The 18,408-nt window shown below is 41.1% G+C and overlaps 1 protein-coding gene across 1 annotated transcript in view; it reads right to left on the bottom strand.

Annotated features, from left to right (window-relative positions):
- Nucleotides 1-13,324, bottom strand: part of LOC139649464 (adrenodoxin-like) — a 35,688-nt gene extending 22,364 nt beyond the window's left edge. Inside the window, exons 1-2 of the mRNA XM_071525875.1 lie at nucleotides 13,155-13,324; nucleotides 4,007-4,131 (exon numbers count right to left, since the gene is read on the bottom strand). Coding sequence (XP_071381976.1) covers nucleotides 4,007-4,131; nucleotides 13,155-13,324 — 295 coding nt within the window. The remainder of the gene's footprint in view (nucleotides 1-4,006; nucleotides 4,132-13,154) is intronic.
- Nucleotides 13,325-18,408: the final 5,084 nt, after the last annotated feature.

The raw sequence follows: 18,408 nt of genomic DNA, 5'->3' as shown, positions 1-18,408 counted from the left end.
ACTGTAGGTCTTTTTGGAACTCTGAAGAACTGGTCCCCACGGACTTCAGTTGTTTTGGAGAAGGCTGCTATGGAGTTGTGCTGCAGCCTCCCTGTGTGTTATATGGACAAACTTCACCTGTGTTTCAACTGGCATGAGGGGGAGGAGATGATGACACAATTTTCATTTTTGGGTGAACTATTCCTCTAATGATCCTAATAGCAGAAAATGTCCCATGCCCAGACCCCTAAAATATATCAGCCTTTGGACCCTCTCGCCTCACAGTTACACAAACTAAGACTGCATCGCTAAATAAAACAGCGTATATAAAACAGAATTTAAATTTTTGGGTGAACTGTTCCTTTAAGGCAGGGTGACCCACCACACCTATTCAGTGGTAGAGAAACTCTGGGAGACATTACTGCCTTGACATGAAGAATAACTTCACAAAAACACAATGAAACAATGAAATGATTACATAAATGTGCATAAAATCAAATTTCATGTCAGTTTTCCAGCCTGTTTTTCTGTATCTGTAGGCAGAAGGAACCTCCATCACATCAGAGGAGGACAACGTGACTGGACAATATCTAATGTTTAATAAAAGGCCAAATATCGTTCTGATATATCGTTCGTCAAACCGATATCGCTCTAACCCGTCGAGGGTTAAAGGGTAACTTCGGTATTTTTCAACCTGGACCCTATTTTCCCAACTGTGTGTGTCCAAGTAACTAATGGGGACAACAATTTTTGAAATTGGTCCAGTATTGAGCGAGATCGCTTCAGCCGGCAGCCGCGAAACGGGCTGCAGTGTAATCCGACGGGGCAAATGAACCGTCAATGTACGTCCACTAAAAGTGCTTGTTTTGTTTTTGCCACTGACAGGCTCAGATTGTTATTATAAGTGTCTGACAACATTATGGAAAGGACTCTATACAGAAATGAAATGCACTTCCTTACCTTATGCTTGATCCAGTCTGTGTGTAACCAAGTCTCGCTCAAGTCTCGCGAGAGCTTAGTTGCTGCAGGAAGTGAGTGAGAGTTGGAGAGAGGAGTGCCGGGGGGAGTTTGTTGTGTTGGAGTACAGAAATCGTAGCTCAGTGTTATCTAAAATATTCTCTAAGTCACGGCTGAATATTTCGCTGATTTGGACAACGTGGAAGAGGCCTTCGAATTCGATGGCCGCCCGTATTTATTTGAGCCAGAGTATACGGATGAAGAGCTAAAGGCAGAACGGCTCTGGCTAAAGGTAAGGAAGTGTGTTTCATTTCTGTATAGAGTCCTTTCCATAATGTTGTCAGACACTTATAATAACAATCTGAGCCTGTCAGTGGCAAAAACAAAACAAGCCCGCAGCCCGTTTCGCGGCTGCCGGCTGAAGCGATCTCACTCAATACTGGACCAATTTCTAAAAATGTTGTCCCCATTAGTTACTTAGACACACACAGTTGGGAAAATAGGGTCCAGGTTGAAAAATACCGAAGTTACCCTTTAACCGTTGTTGAATTCCCCTCCTCCCCTCTCTGACTCACTCTTCTGCTGTTTTTGTCTCTCTCTCTCTCTCTCTCTCTCTCTCTCTCTGTTATTCCCCTTCCCCTCTGCTTCTTGTCACTTTGAACTTCCATTTCATCCTTATTTCACATCTCATCTTCCCTCGTTCCCTCCCTCCCTCCTCCCTTCTCCTCTGCAGCCGTGGCTCCACCATATAAAGCCATGTGAACACGCGGGGTCCGGGGCCCGCGGCGACACGTGCCACATGTCCCTGTGACTGATGATGGGGCGGCATGTTCAACTGCCAATCTGGGTGAAAGTGTGAAAACCTTCCTACAGTGCCTAATATGGAGAAGCGATACCATAACATCCTCTGCTGCCTTCACCAGACTAAACTCTTTGACATTTTTGAAACCAGTCTTTACTGTTAATTGTTTTAGTATTGTTTAGTATTCTACAAAATAATTCTACAGTATTATGTATGTTTTATATGTGATCAGTGATGTAGAGGTAAATAAAGTGGACAAACTGTAACCTCCAGTCAGTAATCATCATGAGGCAAACTACCAGCAGTATAAACAAAAATACAATATATTCTCTGGAAATCATTAATATCTTCATTAATTTCTGCTTTTTCCCTTTAAAATATCAGTTTAATATTACTTACTATGACGTATACTATGAAACTATATTAAAAAGATTTTAAAAAGTTGGATAAACTCAATTCCACAAATGAAAAGATGGGTAAACTGAGTTGAGTTGGGTTCCCTGTCTATCCCACATGGAAGTGTTTGTAAAATCCATGCAGTACTAATGCAGAATACAGCAGAGGCATGCTTCTGTAATGGATATCAATATAGGGATTGTTAGTAATGTTATGAATTCTACACAGAGGATTTGTTATGAAATATTTAGTTGCCATATTTATAAGCGTGAATCAGGCTTGGAATTTTGTCATTTTATGGGCAAGGCCATTTGGCTTTGGTTGTCACAAAATTTTTTAGGGCACAAAGGCCACATGCCAGGGCACAAAGGCCACTGAGTGAAATAAGAGGATTTGGAGCCTATATTAATAGAAGATATGAATGTTATACTGTTTTGAAAACATGGGGTCTTCAGCTTTCAGAATCCAGAAGCCAATTGTATGTTGTCCAAACTATGTCTTATTACGAAGTATTTTAACAATAAAGTCGTACAAATATAAACTTCGTAAATATAAGAGTAAGTTGTGATCAAAAGAGCCGGGATAATTTTCTCGTCAGACTACAATAACACGCTTGGTATCGCTGGAAACTACAAATTCCGAGCTTTCCAATGACCCTAAACACACCATGATTGGAACGACACAACGTCCGCCATTTCCGGGGAAACGTAGCAGTCAAACTTCAAATTTTACAGTCACACTGACAAAAATATATGTTCTTGCCAAAATATTTCACCAAGGCTTATGTTATTTTCGCCAAAAACGGCAGATTTTAGTTACTCACGTTTCTACCGTAAGTTTGAGACTGTTTCCGACTCATAGCGATCTTCCGGGGATTTTCCCCAGCCATTTCAGTCCAGACAGACTGGAGCTCTATGGTGGGAGCTCTGGCTCTTCGTCGCCATCTGGTGGCTGTATCGAAGTACTACCGTATTAAGTATTAACGTTAAGTGGTATTAAAAACAGAGAGGTTTGATTCAGTTAAGCACTAAATAAGTCAGCTATCTATCTATCGATAACTAGCTAGCTTGCTTACCTGCATATAGTCCTTCTCAGTTGCACCCGTTTTTCTTGATATACCGAAATGAATTTAATGTAGCCTGCTAGTGGCTTTGATGTGATGCGCGCGCAACCAATCCAAGATACAAGGACTGCTGCAGTTCTAAGAGTCTACTGACGCTTTTAAAATTCCTACCCTGGCGTGAATTATGTTGAGTAAGTGGTGGTGAACGCAGGATAAATTCATCATGGTGGATTCCTATGGCACTGTCAGCTGTTTTAAGAACAAACTTTATTGCATTTTCAAATCCTAAACCAAATCTCTTTCCTGCTTTTCCCATCGCATCGTATCATAGCTGCACACCAGACAAGACATTTCACCTCCATTCTTTATCTATGAGAAGCAAGTAACCGCTGTGCTGCAGTGAGAATAGTTTTCTCATGTTTAGTTTTATGCAAATGAGTAAGAATCACAAGAAAAACGAGAATCCCATTCACCAAAAATCCATTTTACTTAGTCTTTGCCTCAAATATTTTAGCTGCTAACTTTAGCTCTGATATGCTAAACAAGTAAGGTTAGCCTGTTAGCCTGCCTCTCCCATTTCCAGACATACGATTCTGAATTTTATTTGATCATGATTAAATTAGTAAAATGACATGAAACTGGTCTACATACACAAATAATAAACAAACTCAATGCTCGGCGTCAAAACACACCCAGAACACGACCTCTGACCCAAGCGTCGCCTTGGACTGAAGTGGTTTTGCTCGGTCTGCATGGAGCCAGACTCTCTGCCTCCCCCCCCCACAGTCAGACTGTGCAGGTGATCTTACCAAAGCCGGGGATGTCTAGTTTCTGAGCCAGAACCACATCCTGCAGACTGGATCCTGCCGGTCCTGACGTGGTGGTCTTCTGACCGTCTCTGTGGATGAAGTGGACCGTCACTCTTCCTTCAGACCTGCAGGCGAGGAGGAGAGAGAGAGAGGGGGGGGGGGGTGGATGGGAAAAGAGGGGAGGGATGAGGTTCGGGCCTTAATATCTGTGTTATAACTGAGAGATTTTCTGCTCAGCACTTGGCAATGGTTCTCAAAATGGGTTCTAGGGATCTCCGAAGGTCCTTGAAGGCATCCAGGAGGTCCCCAACAAAATGAGGAATAGTTTCACTTCACTGTTATCTAATTCACTGTAGAGATAATCCCAACTGGAACAGGGATAAGAATATTGGAATTGTAGATTTCACTCTCACCACTATTATCCCCCCATGCACTGCACAGTAGAGCTGCAACGATTAATCGATTAGTTGTCAACTATTAAATTAATCGCCAAGTATTTTGATAATCGATTAATCGGTTTGAGTAAGAAAAATAAGTCAAAATTCTCTGATTCCAGCTTCTTAAATGTGAATATTTTCTGGTTTCTTTACTCCTCTATGACAGTAAACTGAATATCTTTGGGTTGTGGACAAAACAAGACATTTGAGGACGTCATCTTGGGCTTTGGGAAACACTGATCCACATTTTTCACCATTTTCTGACATTTTATAGACCAAACAACTAATCAATTAATCGAGAAAATAATCGTGGTGTAATAATTACACCATTACACTGTAATTTTTTCAAGTGGGATTTTCTTTGTGGGATCCTCTTTTTGTCCATGTTATCTGTTTCTGAGCCTATGCAAGTGTCATTCTCTTTGTTCTTTATATGGTGGATCGTGTGTAACTTTATTGCAATTTGATTCAAATTACTGGTGTTCTAATTTCCGTAACCACTAGGTTATGTATGGTTAATTGTAATTTAAACTTGATGCAATTTTTCTTTAATGCGGCTGAAAATATGACAGCATTTTTCCCCATCTTCTCTCATGATGGGCCTCTCTGCCTCTGAGCCTGTGCGTGTGTCCTCGCCCTCACCCGTCCTCTTTGCTCTTTAAAAGTGACGCTTGTGCGTAACTTTGTTGCAATTTATTGAAACTTTGTTGCGGTTTCAGTTTCATTTGAATGTGAGAGCACATTGTTGCGATCTCTTGAATATTTTGTTACGTGTGTTCTGATTATTTGTGCATGATTAAACTTGATGCCTTTAATGCAGCTATAAATAGGCTATGTTGCGTTTTTTTTTTTTTTGAAGGTGTGGGGGATCGGGGGTGCATCAACCCGGTCGGGATGTAGAAGGGGGTGCGTTGCCTAAAAAGTTTGGGAACCGCTGATCTAACCTAATATGTTTGTTTGAGAAGTCCTGTCACAGGGTCTACATCAGTGGTTCTCAACGTGGGGTCCGGGGACCACCAGGGATCCTTGAGGGCATTCCAGTGGGTCCCCAGCAAATTGATGAATTGTTAAACTTCATTATTCATTATTTTGATCAGAGTTTCTCTGTTATCTCTCTACCTGCAATACAGATAGTCATGGAATTCTGGACAAAATCATATCTGACAATAAAAAATATTCTCAGATTTGGGTCCGAGAGACAAAATCCCATCAAATGGGGGTCCGTGGCTCTGATGTGGACTAAATTAGGGGTCCTTGATATGAAAAAGGTTGAGAACCACTGGACTACATGATGAAAAACAAGAGAAAATAAATGAATATTTAGTATTATTGTTGCACACTTTTATCCAAATCACCTTACAATACTGTATCCTGTAAATTTTATATGGGTAGTCCAAACTGGAACTGAACCCCTAACCCTGGTGGTGTTAGTGCCTCGCTCTGCCCACTGAGCTCCACAGGACCAGAGAACAATACATTTTGCTTTTTAAAAATACATATATTTTCTCATTCCCGTATCTAGAAATATAAACATTTCCCATGCCTCAAACACTCTAAATGCTCTACCTGTTCAGCTCCACAGCACCAGAGAACTATAGATTTTGCTTTTTTGAAAATATAAATTTTCACAATCTAGAAAGACACATATACATTTCCCCATTCCTGTAACACACTGACCACTGAGCAGCACAGGGAATTGAACCCCTGACCCTGGCAGTGTTAGTGCCTGGCTCTAGCCAGCCGAGCTGCACAGGACCAACAGGACCATTTTAGAATCTAAAAATATATACGTTTTGCCATTTTACCATTTCCATAACTAGAAATATATACATTTCCTCATTGCATTGCAACAGAGGGAAGTGAACCTGAACCCCGGCAGTGTTCCTGAGCAGGTCGTCCTGTCTGCAGTGTTGATAGCAGGGAAACAGCCTTCACTTGCATCAGTCTAGTTACATTTCCAACCCTGTTAACAGCTCATAGCCTCAAGGTATTCTTTGAAAAATGGTTAGCTACGCAAACAATAACAGTAATCACAATAATGATAATTGCAAGAATATGAATCAGAATTACAGCAGTCATAATAATCGCAATTAGAGCCATAACTTTATTTATACAGCACTTTTCCAGCCAGCAGCACATTATCCATCTGAATAATATTTCAGTTGGCATCCTCCAGCGCCGGGTGGCTGGTTTCCCTGTTTCGACACGACACTGAAAACATCACGTCACCTCAGTCAGGAGGCCAGACGGTCTGCTGTTGGTCTGGTTTCCAGAGCTCAACACCCAAACAAAGCTCCCACAACTTGACTTTCACAAGATGAACTGAATATACAGAGTCACACTTGTCTCTCTAAAGTATCTGGTTTGGGGAAATTAAGGAGAAGCATTTATTTTCTGACTGATTTCTAAGCAATTAGGAGTCACACAGAGGGTTTCAGTGTTTTCCATTGGCCCTAAGGCAACATGAAGGACAATATAGACCTGCAACTAAACACCAAAACTGGAGTTATGAGTTTATAAGACGACAGCAGTGATGAGTGACATTTACAAGACGGACTGTCTGGCTGATACAGAGCAGAGAAGTGCTGTGGTTTCACTCAAGCTAAATGTATTTCAAGTGTATTTCACAAACGCCAGCACCATGACGCATGTTAAGGTAGAAATCCATTACATTTTCATATAAATAAATGTCTGTTTTGCTGGCTGCTCTAACTCAACGGTGATTCAGCCTATATCCAGTTCATAAATTTTCTCCACTGTCTGTTCTAAACAGCCGGTGTCTGGTGGCTCTTTCCTGGGAAAAATCCTCTGCCGCACAGGAAGTGATGCGTTTTACGTTTCCAGTTTGTTTGGAATCAACAGAAGAAGAAGAACTGGGTAGTTGAGCAGCGATAGCTGCCATGGCTGAACAGACAAAGAGGAGAGCGCCACCTACAGAAACTGTTTTCAGACCAATCACAGACAGATTAAAGAAAATGAAATATTCAAAGAGTGAAAAAAGTTATGCCTATACTTTAACAGACAGGATCATCTTTTTAGAGAAATTTTTAGAGATAGTGAATGATGAAGATTTTTTTTTTCTAAAGTTGATATATTCACATTTTGGAAAAGAAATCTTCATTGAAAGTTACCAAGTGGAGAGAAATGTACAAAATATCAAGACAAAACACATCAACAGACAGACAAAGCCTTACTGGACTAATCTTTATAGAGACAAAGCGTTTATAAAGCAGTTTCTGTGCAGTAACACTGAGGTGAGCAGAGATTCATAAAGCAGCACAATAAATCATTCACAGCATCATTCACATTTTATGTTGTCAGCTGCACTTGACATGTGAAGCAAGTCACACTGAGGACCGTGTGCAGCGCTGACTCTCCTGTCAGGCAAGACAAACCTGTGTGGACTGGAAACCACAACAAGTCAACAGACAAAGAAAGACACGTGCAAGCATGAAATTTAATATCTGCTCAGCTGTTTGCTTCATATTTTAAATGCCAAAGGGCTCAGCAGACGTGGTATGTGTGTCTGTGTGTGTCTGTGTGTGTCTGTGTGTGTGTGTGATGTGAAGTGGAGCTGTGCTGCCCTCTGGTGGCCGTGGACGAGCCTGACAGCCAGAGTTGAACTGTCTCCCTCTGTAAAAGTCCTCATTCTTTCAGAGAGTTAAATTATTGAAGCATTAGCCTGTAAGAAGTATTTTAATGTTGTTGGTCTAACTGCTCCATATACTGTTGGGGAGTGTAAACTCTATCAATGTCTCACAAAATGGAAATAACACGTTAAGTTTTCTCCTTAAGTACGACACTTAAGGCTTAATTTCTCCTTAGCTGAGGGACTTACTTAAGGGTGTTGCACAGAATCCCTTAAAAGGTTTCCTTAGTTAAGGAAAAACATTAAGGCATTTACTGCATTGAAAGAGATTTTACAGCGGTAAAATTCTACAGTTTCCATGGAGACCGTTTGTTTGCTTGCACTTGCGCTTGTGACACCTGTTATCGCCTCACAAAGTTGGCCTATAGATAGTAGAAAAATGGCAGAAGAAAAGAAGACAAGAACACCAAATTGGTCAGAGAAGGAAAAGATTATACTTCTGGAGGAATACAATAAAAGAAAGCGCATACTAAAAAGTTAATTTGATCCGCAAATATCAGCAAACAGAAAACAACAAATGTGGGAGGGAATTGCAACGAAAATTAATTCAAGAAGTCTGGTGAAGAGGTTCATCCAAGGGGTCCAAAAAAAATACGACGACTTCTTCATTTATCTCCATAAACTCGGCCATGTTGCGGTTAAGATAGAGTCAGAGGTACCTTAAGTTTTTTTCCTTACTTTGGTCGCTAAGGTCTTTTGTGCAACAGTTTAACTAACTTTAAGGGACTCCTTAAGTATAAGACCAAGATAAGGAGAAAACCTTAAATACTTAAGTGAACATTTTAAGGAAAGAAGGGGAGAAGACTTAAGGGTGTTTTGTGCAACAAATTTTATTTTAAGGAAACCTTAACTTGGACTTTAAGGAAAATCTTAACTCAAGGTGTTTTGTGCAACCGGCCCCAGTACCTCAAAATTGTATTTAAGTCCAGTACTTGAGTGAATGTACTTAGTTACTATCTGAGTAGGTAGAAACTGTTGAGATGAACTGTAGCAGCCACAGTGCTTCAGACATGAACTTTCAGCCAAGTGAAGCCATGTGCAGCAGGGAGTTACAGCTGTTTCAAAGGTCAAGAGACATTTATTGCTACATAAAAGTAAAGGTTCTGAATGCAGAACCTTTGCTTTTAATGGAGTATTTTTCCATGATGGTATTGCTACATCCCTCTGTACTTATTCCACCACCATACGATGGATATAATGCTGTTGTAAACTCATAGTTGCTGTAAATTAACACTGTCAACCTCAAATCCTTTAGAAAAAAGAAGTTTACTCCATTGTACTTTCAGTATACTTATTTAAACTACAAAAATGAGCAAGTATACTTTTATTTTATTTAGTTGTACTTGCAGAAGGTAAATTTGAGACTCAGATCAGAAGGCTGTTAGCAGGGCGACGGTTTACAGACCGGTGGAACCACTTTGCCTTCCATGTTGATTTATTATATCAGAGAGATCATATTTATAACATCAGATATAATAAATGTTTGTAGCATTTCCAGGCCATTGACTCACTCTGGCTATAAAAGAGCCTTCTATCAAATAGCAGGTAGTTTAGTTGACCATAGTTATCAATAGTGAATGAAAGTTAGGCCGACCGTGCACTGAAACTCTTTCATAGACTTCATAGTGATTAATGCAACAGACTGGACTCATATCCCATCACGCAGCACTGGGCAACATGAGGACACTTTGTGAAGGTTAAATATTTCCACAGCCTCAGTTTGACACAATATTGTATCAATGAGAAGAATGACAGTGATAAGAATTGATGTTTTTACACAGTCTGCAGTTTTCCTCCACCTGTCCTCTGCAGCCTTGGCAGCAGCAACACTATTATGTTTTAGTGTTGCTCATATTTACCTACCATACCATACCTCGTTTACTGAGACACACATCCTGGTCGTTGAGGAAGAGCAATCGAGTGCAGATTCACAGAACTCCTTTTCACGTTTTTGGCCCGAAAATTCCAGATCCCTTCAGTTCTCTGGACATGATACTCCGAGCTGAACGGCATCAGTCCCGGCCTCATCCACGATCGAAAGAAACGTTCTTCAACGTGTATCAAGTCCATGGATCAACGGGAGTGAAGGAAATGGTCAAAAACATACAGAAGGTGCTGATTAGCCGAAAAGGAGTTCTGTGAATCTGCACTCGATTGCTCTTCCTCAACGACCAGGATGTGTGTCTCAGTAAACTGAAATTGAATTGCAAGAACTGAATTTGAATTCCGAGAACTGAATTTGAATTGTGAGAACTGAATACAGTTTCAGAGCAAATTAATTCAATTTCATAATATTACATTCAGTTTCAAGTTTATTGGAATTCAGTTTCAAACTAATAAATTCAATTTTAAATTATGCTATTCAGATTCAGTTTTTCAATTAAACAATACAAATTCAAATTATGTGATTCAAATTCAGTTTTTTTATGCAATTATTCAAGTTGAGCAATTCAAATTCAAATATAAATAATTCAATTTCAGTTTCCAGTGACACATATTGTATTTCTGCCCATACTTTCCCCTCTTAATCATGTTACTTTTGCCACTTTATTGACCTAATTTCCCCACTGGGATTCGATATTGTGGAAAATATTGCAATATTTGATATTATCAAATATCTGCCCAAGCCTAGTTTGTCTGCAACTTTTAATATTTGTCATGATGCTGCTTTCTTGACCGAGTCTGCCTTGAAAAGCAGAGTCCTAATGTCAGTGGGACTAACTTGGTTAAATAAAATATAACTCTCCTGTTGCTGAGTGAGTGGTGCCCCTGATATCTCCTGCAGGGAGATAAGAGCTGAGACTCACACCAGTAATAATCACATGGGCAGATTAGACTGCAACATGGAACCAGTTTCGAGGTCCATGGAACAGCCTTCATCTGGGGGATCGCTGATGAAACGGGACAGTCAAAAGAGTTTCTTCACACACACACACACACACACACACACACACACACACACACACACACACACACACACACACACCTCTATAGAGCTCTGTTTTGGCAACTCCAGATGCAGCAGTGTCCTCCACAGTCTTGAAAGATTGTTTAAGGCTGTAAATAATTAAAGTGACAGATCCACAAAGGAGAGAGAGCGCTCACTCTGGCAGTCGCTCAAGATTCGTTTTAATCCCAAAAGAGCGGCTCTTACTTGAACCAATCTGCTGTAACACCAGGCATCAGTAACACTCCCAGAAAACTTCTGCTGGATTGTCAGTGAAGCTCATGCAGCCGATTCCAATGAAACTTCTCCAACTTTTTTGCTTGTTATTTTTTGTTTTGTGGTAATTTTCCAGCTTCTAGCACACTAAAAGTGAACACACTGCTGATATGAAGGCTGTGCAGATTCAGAGCAGAGTGAGTTACAGAGACTCACCCCTTCAGTAACTCAGAGCCACAGGCCTCAGATCAGTTCAGATATCTAATGTAAAGAACCCTTCAGTAACTCAAAGTCACAGGCCTCAGATCAGTTCAGATATCTAATGTAAAGAACCCTTCAGTAACTCAGAGTCACAGACCTCAGATCAGTTCAGATAACAGACCTCAGATCAGTTCAGATATCTAACTCAGCCACAGGCCTCAGATCAGTTCAGATATCTAATGTAAAGAACCCTTCAGTAACTCAGAGCCACAGACCTCAGATCAGACCTCAGATCAGTTCAGATATCTAATGTATCTAATGTTTCCTTCACTAACTCAGAGCCACAGACCTCAGATCAGTTCAGATATCTAATGTAAAGAACCCTTCACTAACTCAGAGCCACATACCTCAGATCAGTTCAGATATCTAATGTAAAGAACCCTTCAGTTACTCACAGTCACAGACCTCAGATCGGCTCTGACGTCTCCTGTCCAGAGATAGTGTAGAGGTAAGACTCTCCACTCTGGGATCAAATCCCACCAGAGAGCAGCAGTAAGGTGAGTCAAGAGACACGGTGAGTCTTCAACAAGGTGAGTGCTGGAAGAACACACAAAAAAATACTGGCATACTACCTGATACTATAAATCTTCAAAATAAAAGACCACTGACAATTCAAACAAATTGAAAAAACAAACTGAGTACTCCAACCAGAGTCACAAATGCATCAAACAAAATAAAAGCTCCAAACAAAAAGACAATTCCAAAACCACCTTCACAATAAAAGACCCAACCAAGGTCAACCAAAATGACAATACAAACAAATGGAAAAAACAAAATAAAAGCTCCAAACAAAAAGATACTTCCATAAAACAAAGGGAAACCAATCAAATGCAACAACTCAATCAAAACCAAACTGAATTCTGCAACAACTGCAAAAAAACAAAGAAAATCTTGCCTGATATCAATAAAATTTAAAATACCAATTAACCCAATCTGCCTTTATTAGCAGGTATCTAAAACATTTCCAGAAATAAAGCCTCAGCTATCCTACCTTTATATTCAATTCTCAGTTATTCCCATCCTCCTGGTTTCAGTGGAGAGTTTTAGTGTCCCATGATGGTCTCACTGTTTCAGAGTCGTTTCCACCCTGAACAAGAATATCATATCTGACATCCATATTGAATCATATCATGAGATATCGTCCCACCCCTAAAGAGACTTATAGTTTTGCTGTGATATGTATAGTATTCTTCTGCAATGCATATAGGGTTACTACTGTATATCTTAAGGGAAGAGGGTGTATGTGTGTGTGTGTGTGCGTGTGTGTGTGTGTGTGTGTATCCTGTTGCCTGTGACATGTCACCACTGTACAGCTCCATTGAGAATGAATAGAGAGGAAAGAGAGCTGCTAATGTCCACAAATATTGACTATTTTATTGAATAGCTAGTTTTTTTTTTTAATTTCTTTTTTTTCAAGCTTACCACCGAACATCTGTAATATAACCGGTCGGTCTTGAACAGAGCAGGTTCAGATATTCACCGTCCTCTGCATCACTGACTTGTGTGTATTTCTAATTCTCCTAATTGCAGCCTGCCTGTGCGTCATGCGTCACTTTTCCAGTCTGTCTATTGCCTGCAGATTATGCTTATTGGTTATTACAGTTATAGAACCGGTTTATATAGAACAGTGTTTCATACCTCAGAGCCTGAGCAGAGCTGCTGAACAGGACTTTGTTTCCCACCGATGTGTGCGGCGGCGGCGGCGGCGGCGGCGCACGGCTGGTTACAGCAGCGGCGAGTCTCGTCCGGCCGTGGAATAACCGCGGATGAAGCTTCAGCAGAGTCCGTGCTGCAGATACTGCCGACATGCTGCCGAGTGTCGATAACCTTCGAGTGGAAAGAAATAAAAAACGAAATAAAGTGAAGGCGTAAAAATTGGGAAAAAGAAGTTCCCAAATGCGTAATGGCCAAGGGCACTCGAGTTCGGTCACCCCGGATGCACACACACGCACGGGCACACACACACACACACACACACACACACACACACACACACACACACACACACACACACACTCCCTCCCTCTGGATTGCTCAAGAGCCGCAGGCTGCCATCTCCTCCGGGCAAACAGGCAGCAGGCAGCGGGCCAACAGACACACAACAGTTTACCGGGTTTTGTGACTGAAACGGATCCCTGTCCGGTCACGGATGGGAGTAACGGATTGCATTTTCTCTCGTTACTGTAATCTAGCCTGGTCAAGTCTGTTTATTTATATAGTCCTTTATCACACGCATGTCTCAAAGGGCTTTACATGGTATGGTCAATATTCAGTTAATCATAGAAATAATGGTGATAGAAGCAGTCAACCAGAAGGTAACACCGGCTCCCCAACGGTCTACTGGACGAAGAGAAAAAACAATTGAATTTGGCAAAGGCACATCAGCAGTGTGTCTCCAGTTGTCTTTCCTTCTTCAGTTTTCTTTCTAGAAGTCGACCGGGTTTCCTTAAACTGAAACAGGATGAGGAGGAAACACAAAGGAGGTTTTAAAGGTTTTTGTCAGGAGTGAGACTTCATTCTTTTAAATCGGGATTTCAGTTTTATTTGGGGAGGCAACTTTAGAAGACTGTGGTTGTACTGTGCAGCTCCCAGGTGTGTGTGTGTGTGTGTGTGTGTGTGTGTGTGTGTGTCTCTGTGTGTGTCAGGTATCGTAAATGTGCCTTTTGATTTTGGAAAGATTGAACGTAACCACGCACTCAGCATTTCACATTCATTTGATTTGAATAAAAAACGCATAGACAAGGTCTGTATTCTCGTTTTCTGACTCGGGGATCAGACAGTGTGCGACCGGGGTGAACAAGAGGACGCTGCGCCTGGCACCGGCGTCTCCAATGCGCCCTGTGTGTCATAACGCATCATTATGTATTACCTCGAGACATCCAGTCCAATTGCCTAACAACTTGAATTTGTCGGATTTAATTGTGACAAACTGGGTCTAAAAGACTGTAATGTAGCCTTCGTACTTGAGACTAATTCATATGTGGCGCACGCTGGAATTAACAGCATGATTTTGCCACATTTAGCTCCAAACAACGTTTAAAAAAGTGGTGTGAATTTTTGAAAGTCACTTTTTTACCAGATTTACAGCAATATTTGTGAACTTTATATTTACTTTTCTTGTAAAAATATATTAAATATAATGTCAATGTTAAATCTAAATATTAAATGTTAAACCTAAATATTTAATCTAAATCTAAATGTTAAACCTAAATGTTAAATTTAAATGTTAAACCTAAATGTTAAATCTAAATGTTAAATGTTATATGTTATATGTTAAATCTAAATGCTAAATGTCAAATCTAAATGTTAAAACGGTGCTTAGTGAAACTAAATATTTAGCTAATATGCAAATTCACACTGCCGGTCAGTGTGAAGGACTCGGGCCGTTTTTTCCGGGAGATTCCAACGGATGTGACGTTATGCGCGCTCCCGTGGCTAGTCTCTTCAGCTTCACTACTTCAATAGCTTGCTTGCTCATAACGTAATAGACCTTTCTTGTGTTTGTAAACAGCGATGATGTATTTTGTGGGCGGAGCCGAACTGGTGGCAGAAAGTGAGAGTTAGCAGTATCAGGTGTCAATTTACAACATAGGAATATGGATCATCCGGACGCCTTCTCCAATTATTTTAATGGTTTGCCAGTAGAAGACAGGTTGTCTTACACTAATAAGCTAACCTTTAGCAATGGGGTGAGGTTTCCTGACCCGTAGCCTACTCACTGTCGGATCAATGGGTCAAGGATCCAACTAAATGGCCAAAGTTACAGTGGCCGGACATCTTCATCTACCTTGTGGAAAAACCCAGCGTCTATACGAAAGAAAACTCAAGGCATACAAATCTCGACGCATACAATTTTGTACTTTGCGGTCATGTCCAGGACCTTGAATACCGAGATTTATCGAATGATTTCTGTGTGTTACGGACCGACGTACTGCCTAGCCAGCGGCAAGGACATAAAATGCAGCTATACAAGACGTGGGCTATTATAAACACGTCAAACAACTATATACTGACGGCAGATCAGTCTCATATTTCCGATTCTGTGCCGTTTAAGACAACGTTAAAAACTCCGCTGTAGACTGTTAAAATATACATAATAATAGTCCATACATCCATACTGATCTCCGTTCCAGCGTTGTCCTCTCCAGATTTTACTTTTCAAGCTTCAGTTTATCACATGCATGATATTGGTCAGCCTGCTTACTGAGACACGAGCTACCTCCCGATCTCAGCGGAGTCAAAACATTTGACAAGTAATTTTTTTCACCACAAGATGACACTATGACTCTTTAAATCTCCATTACATTGGGCTGGGCTTTTGATGTAAATAGATGACATTAGGTGTGTTGTTATATAGATCTGTTGCACCAGTTTTTCCCTTATTCCGGGGATCTCGCCCGTTTCCCTCTACTTGTTTCCTCTGTTTTTCTGCCACCACACTGCGCGCGCAACTGCAGTGACGTAACTGTGACGTCCGCTCCAAATTGGTCTATACTTTCTGAGTGGATATGTTAGTTGGCTAGCTTGCCAAATCACTTCACCAGCTAACGTGATCCATGATACTAAGTTATGTAGCTATTATGACAAATAGTGTTGATTTTAGCCAACAATAAATGATGTAACGTTACAAAGCAAAGGTGTATAACGATTGCCTTCTACTAGCAAAGAGCGATGCAAGGCAGCGGCGCACACGGGACAAGTTTGCCTTCAGGGCTTTCTGGTAGAAAGCCTTAGGGTAACCCTAACCCCTACCTAAACCATAACCGTGGATTTCTGTCAGAAAGGCTTTCTGGCAGAAAGCCCTGAAGGCAAACTTCTCCCGTGTGCGGCAGCGGCGGCCAAATAACGTTATCTAACTGTACACAAAGCTATGCTAAGTTTAGCCAGCTAGCTGTAACTTAGCTACGCTGCATGGATCTGGCGTTTGTACAGTGAACTACAATGCTGATTTACAGTAACGGTGAAATAAACAATGGTAAGCTGTAATGACACAGCACGGTGAACAGTCATTCAGGAAATGATGAATACATATAACGTTACATATTCCGTGTAGTTCACTAACAGTTAGCGTTATTGCAGATAACAGATAGCGACATTGCTGAGCCTCACGGTGAAACTATTGCTGTTTTCACATATGAAAACTGGCTAGCAAGCTAACGCTGACCTATAGACCAATTTGGAGCGGACGTCACAGTTACGTCACTGCAGTTGCGCGCGCAGTGTGGTGGCAGAAAAACAGAGGAAACAAGTAGAGGGAAACGGGCGAGATCCCCGGAATAAGGGAAAAACTGGTGCAACAGATCTATATAACAACACACCTAATGTCATCTATTTACATCAAAAGCCCAGCCCAATGTAATGGAGATTTAAAGAGTCATAGTGTCATCTTGTGGTGAAAAAAATTACTTGTCAAATGTTTTGACTCCGCTGAGATCGGGAGGTAGCTCGTGTCTCAGTAAGCAGGCTGACCAATATCATGCATGTGATAAACTGAAGCTTGAAAAGTAAAATCTGGAGAGGACAACGCTGGAACGGAGATCAGTATGGATGTATGGACTATTATTATGTATATTTTAACAGTCTACAGCGGAGTTTTTAACGTTGTCTTAAACGGCACAGAATCGGAAATATGAGACTGATCTGCCGTCAGTATATAGTTGTTTGACGTGTTTATAATAGCCCACGTCTTGTATAGCTGCATTTTATGTCCTTGCCGCTGGCTAGGCAGTACGTCGGTCCGTAACACACAGAAATCATTCGATAAATCTCGGTATTCAAGGTCCTGGACATGACCGCAAAGTACAAAATTGTATGCGTCGAGATTTGTATGCCTTGAGTTTTCTTTCGTATAGACGCTGGGTTTTTCCACAAGGTATATGAAGATGTCCGGCCACTGTAACTTTGGCCATTTAGTTGGATCCTTGACCCATTGATCCGACAGTGAGTAGGCTACGGGTCAGGAAACCTCACCCCATTGCTAAAGGTTAGCTTATTAGTGTAAGACAACCTGTCTTCTACTGGCAAACCATTAAAATAATTGGAGAAGGCGTCCGGATGATCCATATTCCTATGTTGTAAATTGACACCTGATACCGCTAACTCTCACTTTCTGCCACCAGTTCGGCTCCGCCCACAAAATACGTCATCGCTGTTTACAAACACAAAAAAGGTCTATAATGTTATAAATACAGCCAATGTAACGTTATCACCCGACAAAGTTCACACATAATCAGAGTTCCTCCTCACAAAAACACAGCACTGAAAACATACTTAACCTACATATAACTTCAATTAATAGCCCGAGAGAGAGAGCGAGAGAGAGAGAGATGGTAGAGCGAGCTAGAGAGAGAGAGAGAGATGGTCGAGCGAGCTAGAAAGTGAATGAAGAGAGGGAGCGGTAGTAGCGAGAAAGCCGGTGAATCAGAGAAATAAAACGTTATTTTCTGATTGTTTCACAGCGGTTACGTTCTAAAGCACAGAGAGAGAGCCCTTAGAAAAGATCAACAGAGAAATGTCTTGCTGCTGCTTCTCCTGAGTTTTGTTCAGCAAATTTGACAACTGACAGCTTGAATTTCAGGTCATACTTTTTTCTCTGTGCCACCATGGCGATCAGCAAATGTGACTGACATTTGAATGCAAGTAAAAAAAAAAAAAAGGAACTGCTTCCTCATGATGCCGCCTGTCCATCACATTCATATGGTCACTGTTTTGGCCGATACACAGGATGCTCGCTCGCGCCTACGGAGTGCGGGCACATGCGCGAGCACGAGCAACAGGATGCTGACTGCAGTTACCTTAACGGCCACAGGTGTCACTAATAACAAGCATTTTCTGAATCTTACAAACAGTACCTTTAAACAAAAAAAGAAGAAGAAGATCCAGCGCTATCCAC

The sequence above is a fragment of the Centroberyx affinis genome, unplaced genomic scaffold (assembly GCF_046629955.1).
Source record: "Centroberyx affinis isolate AG114_WGS23_722 - 3 ecotype Tasmania unplaced genomic scaffold, CSIRO-AGI_Caff_v1 ptg001348l_1, whole genome shotgun sequence".
Taxonomy (NCBI): domain Eukaryota; kingdom Metazoa; phylum Chordata; class Actinopteri; order Beryciformes; family Berycidae; genus Centroberyx; species Centroberyx affinis.
This window is presented reverse-complemented; position numbering and strand designations above follow the sequence as displayed.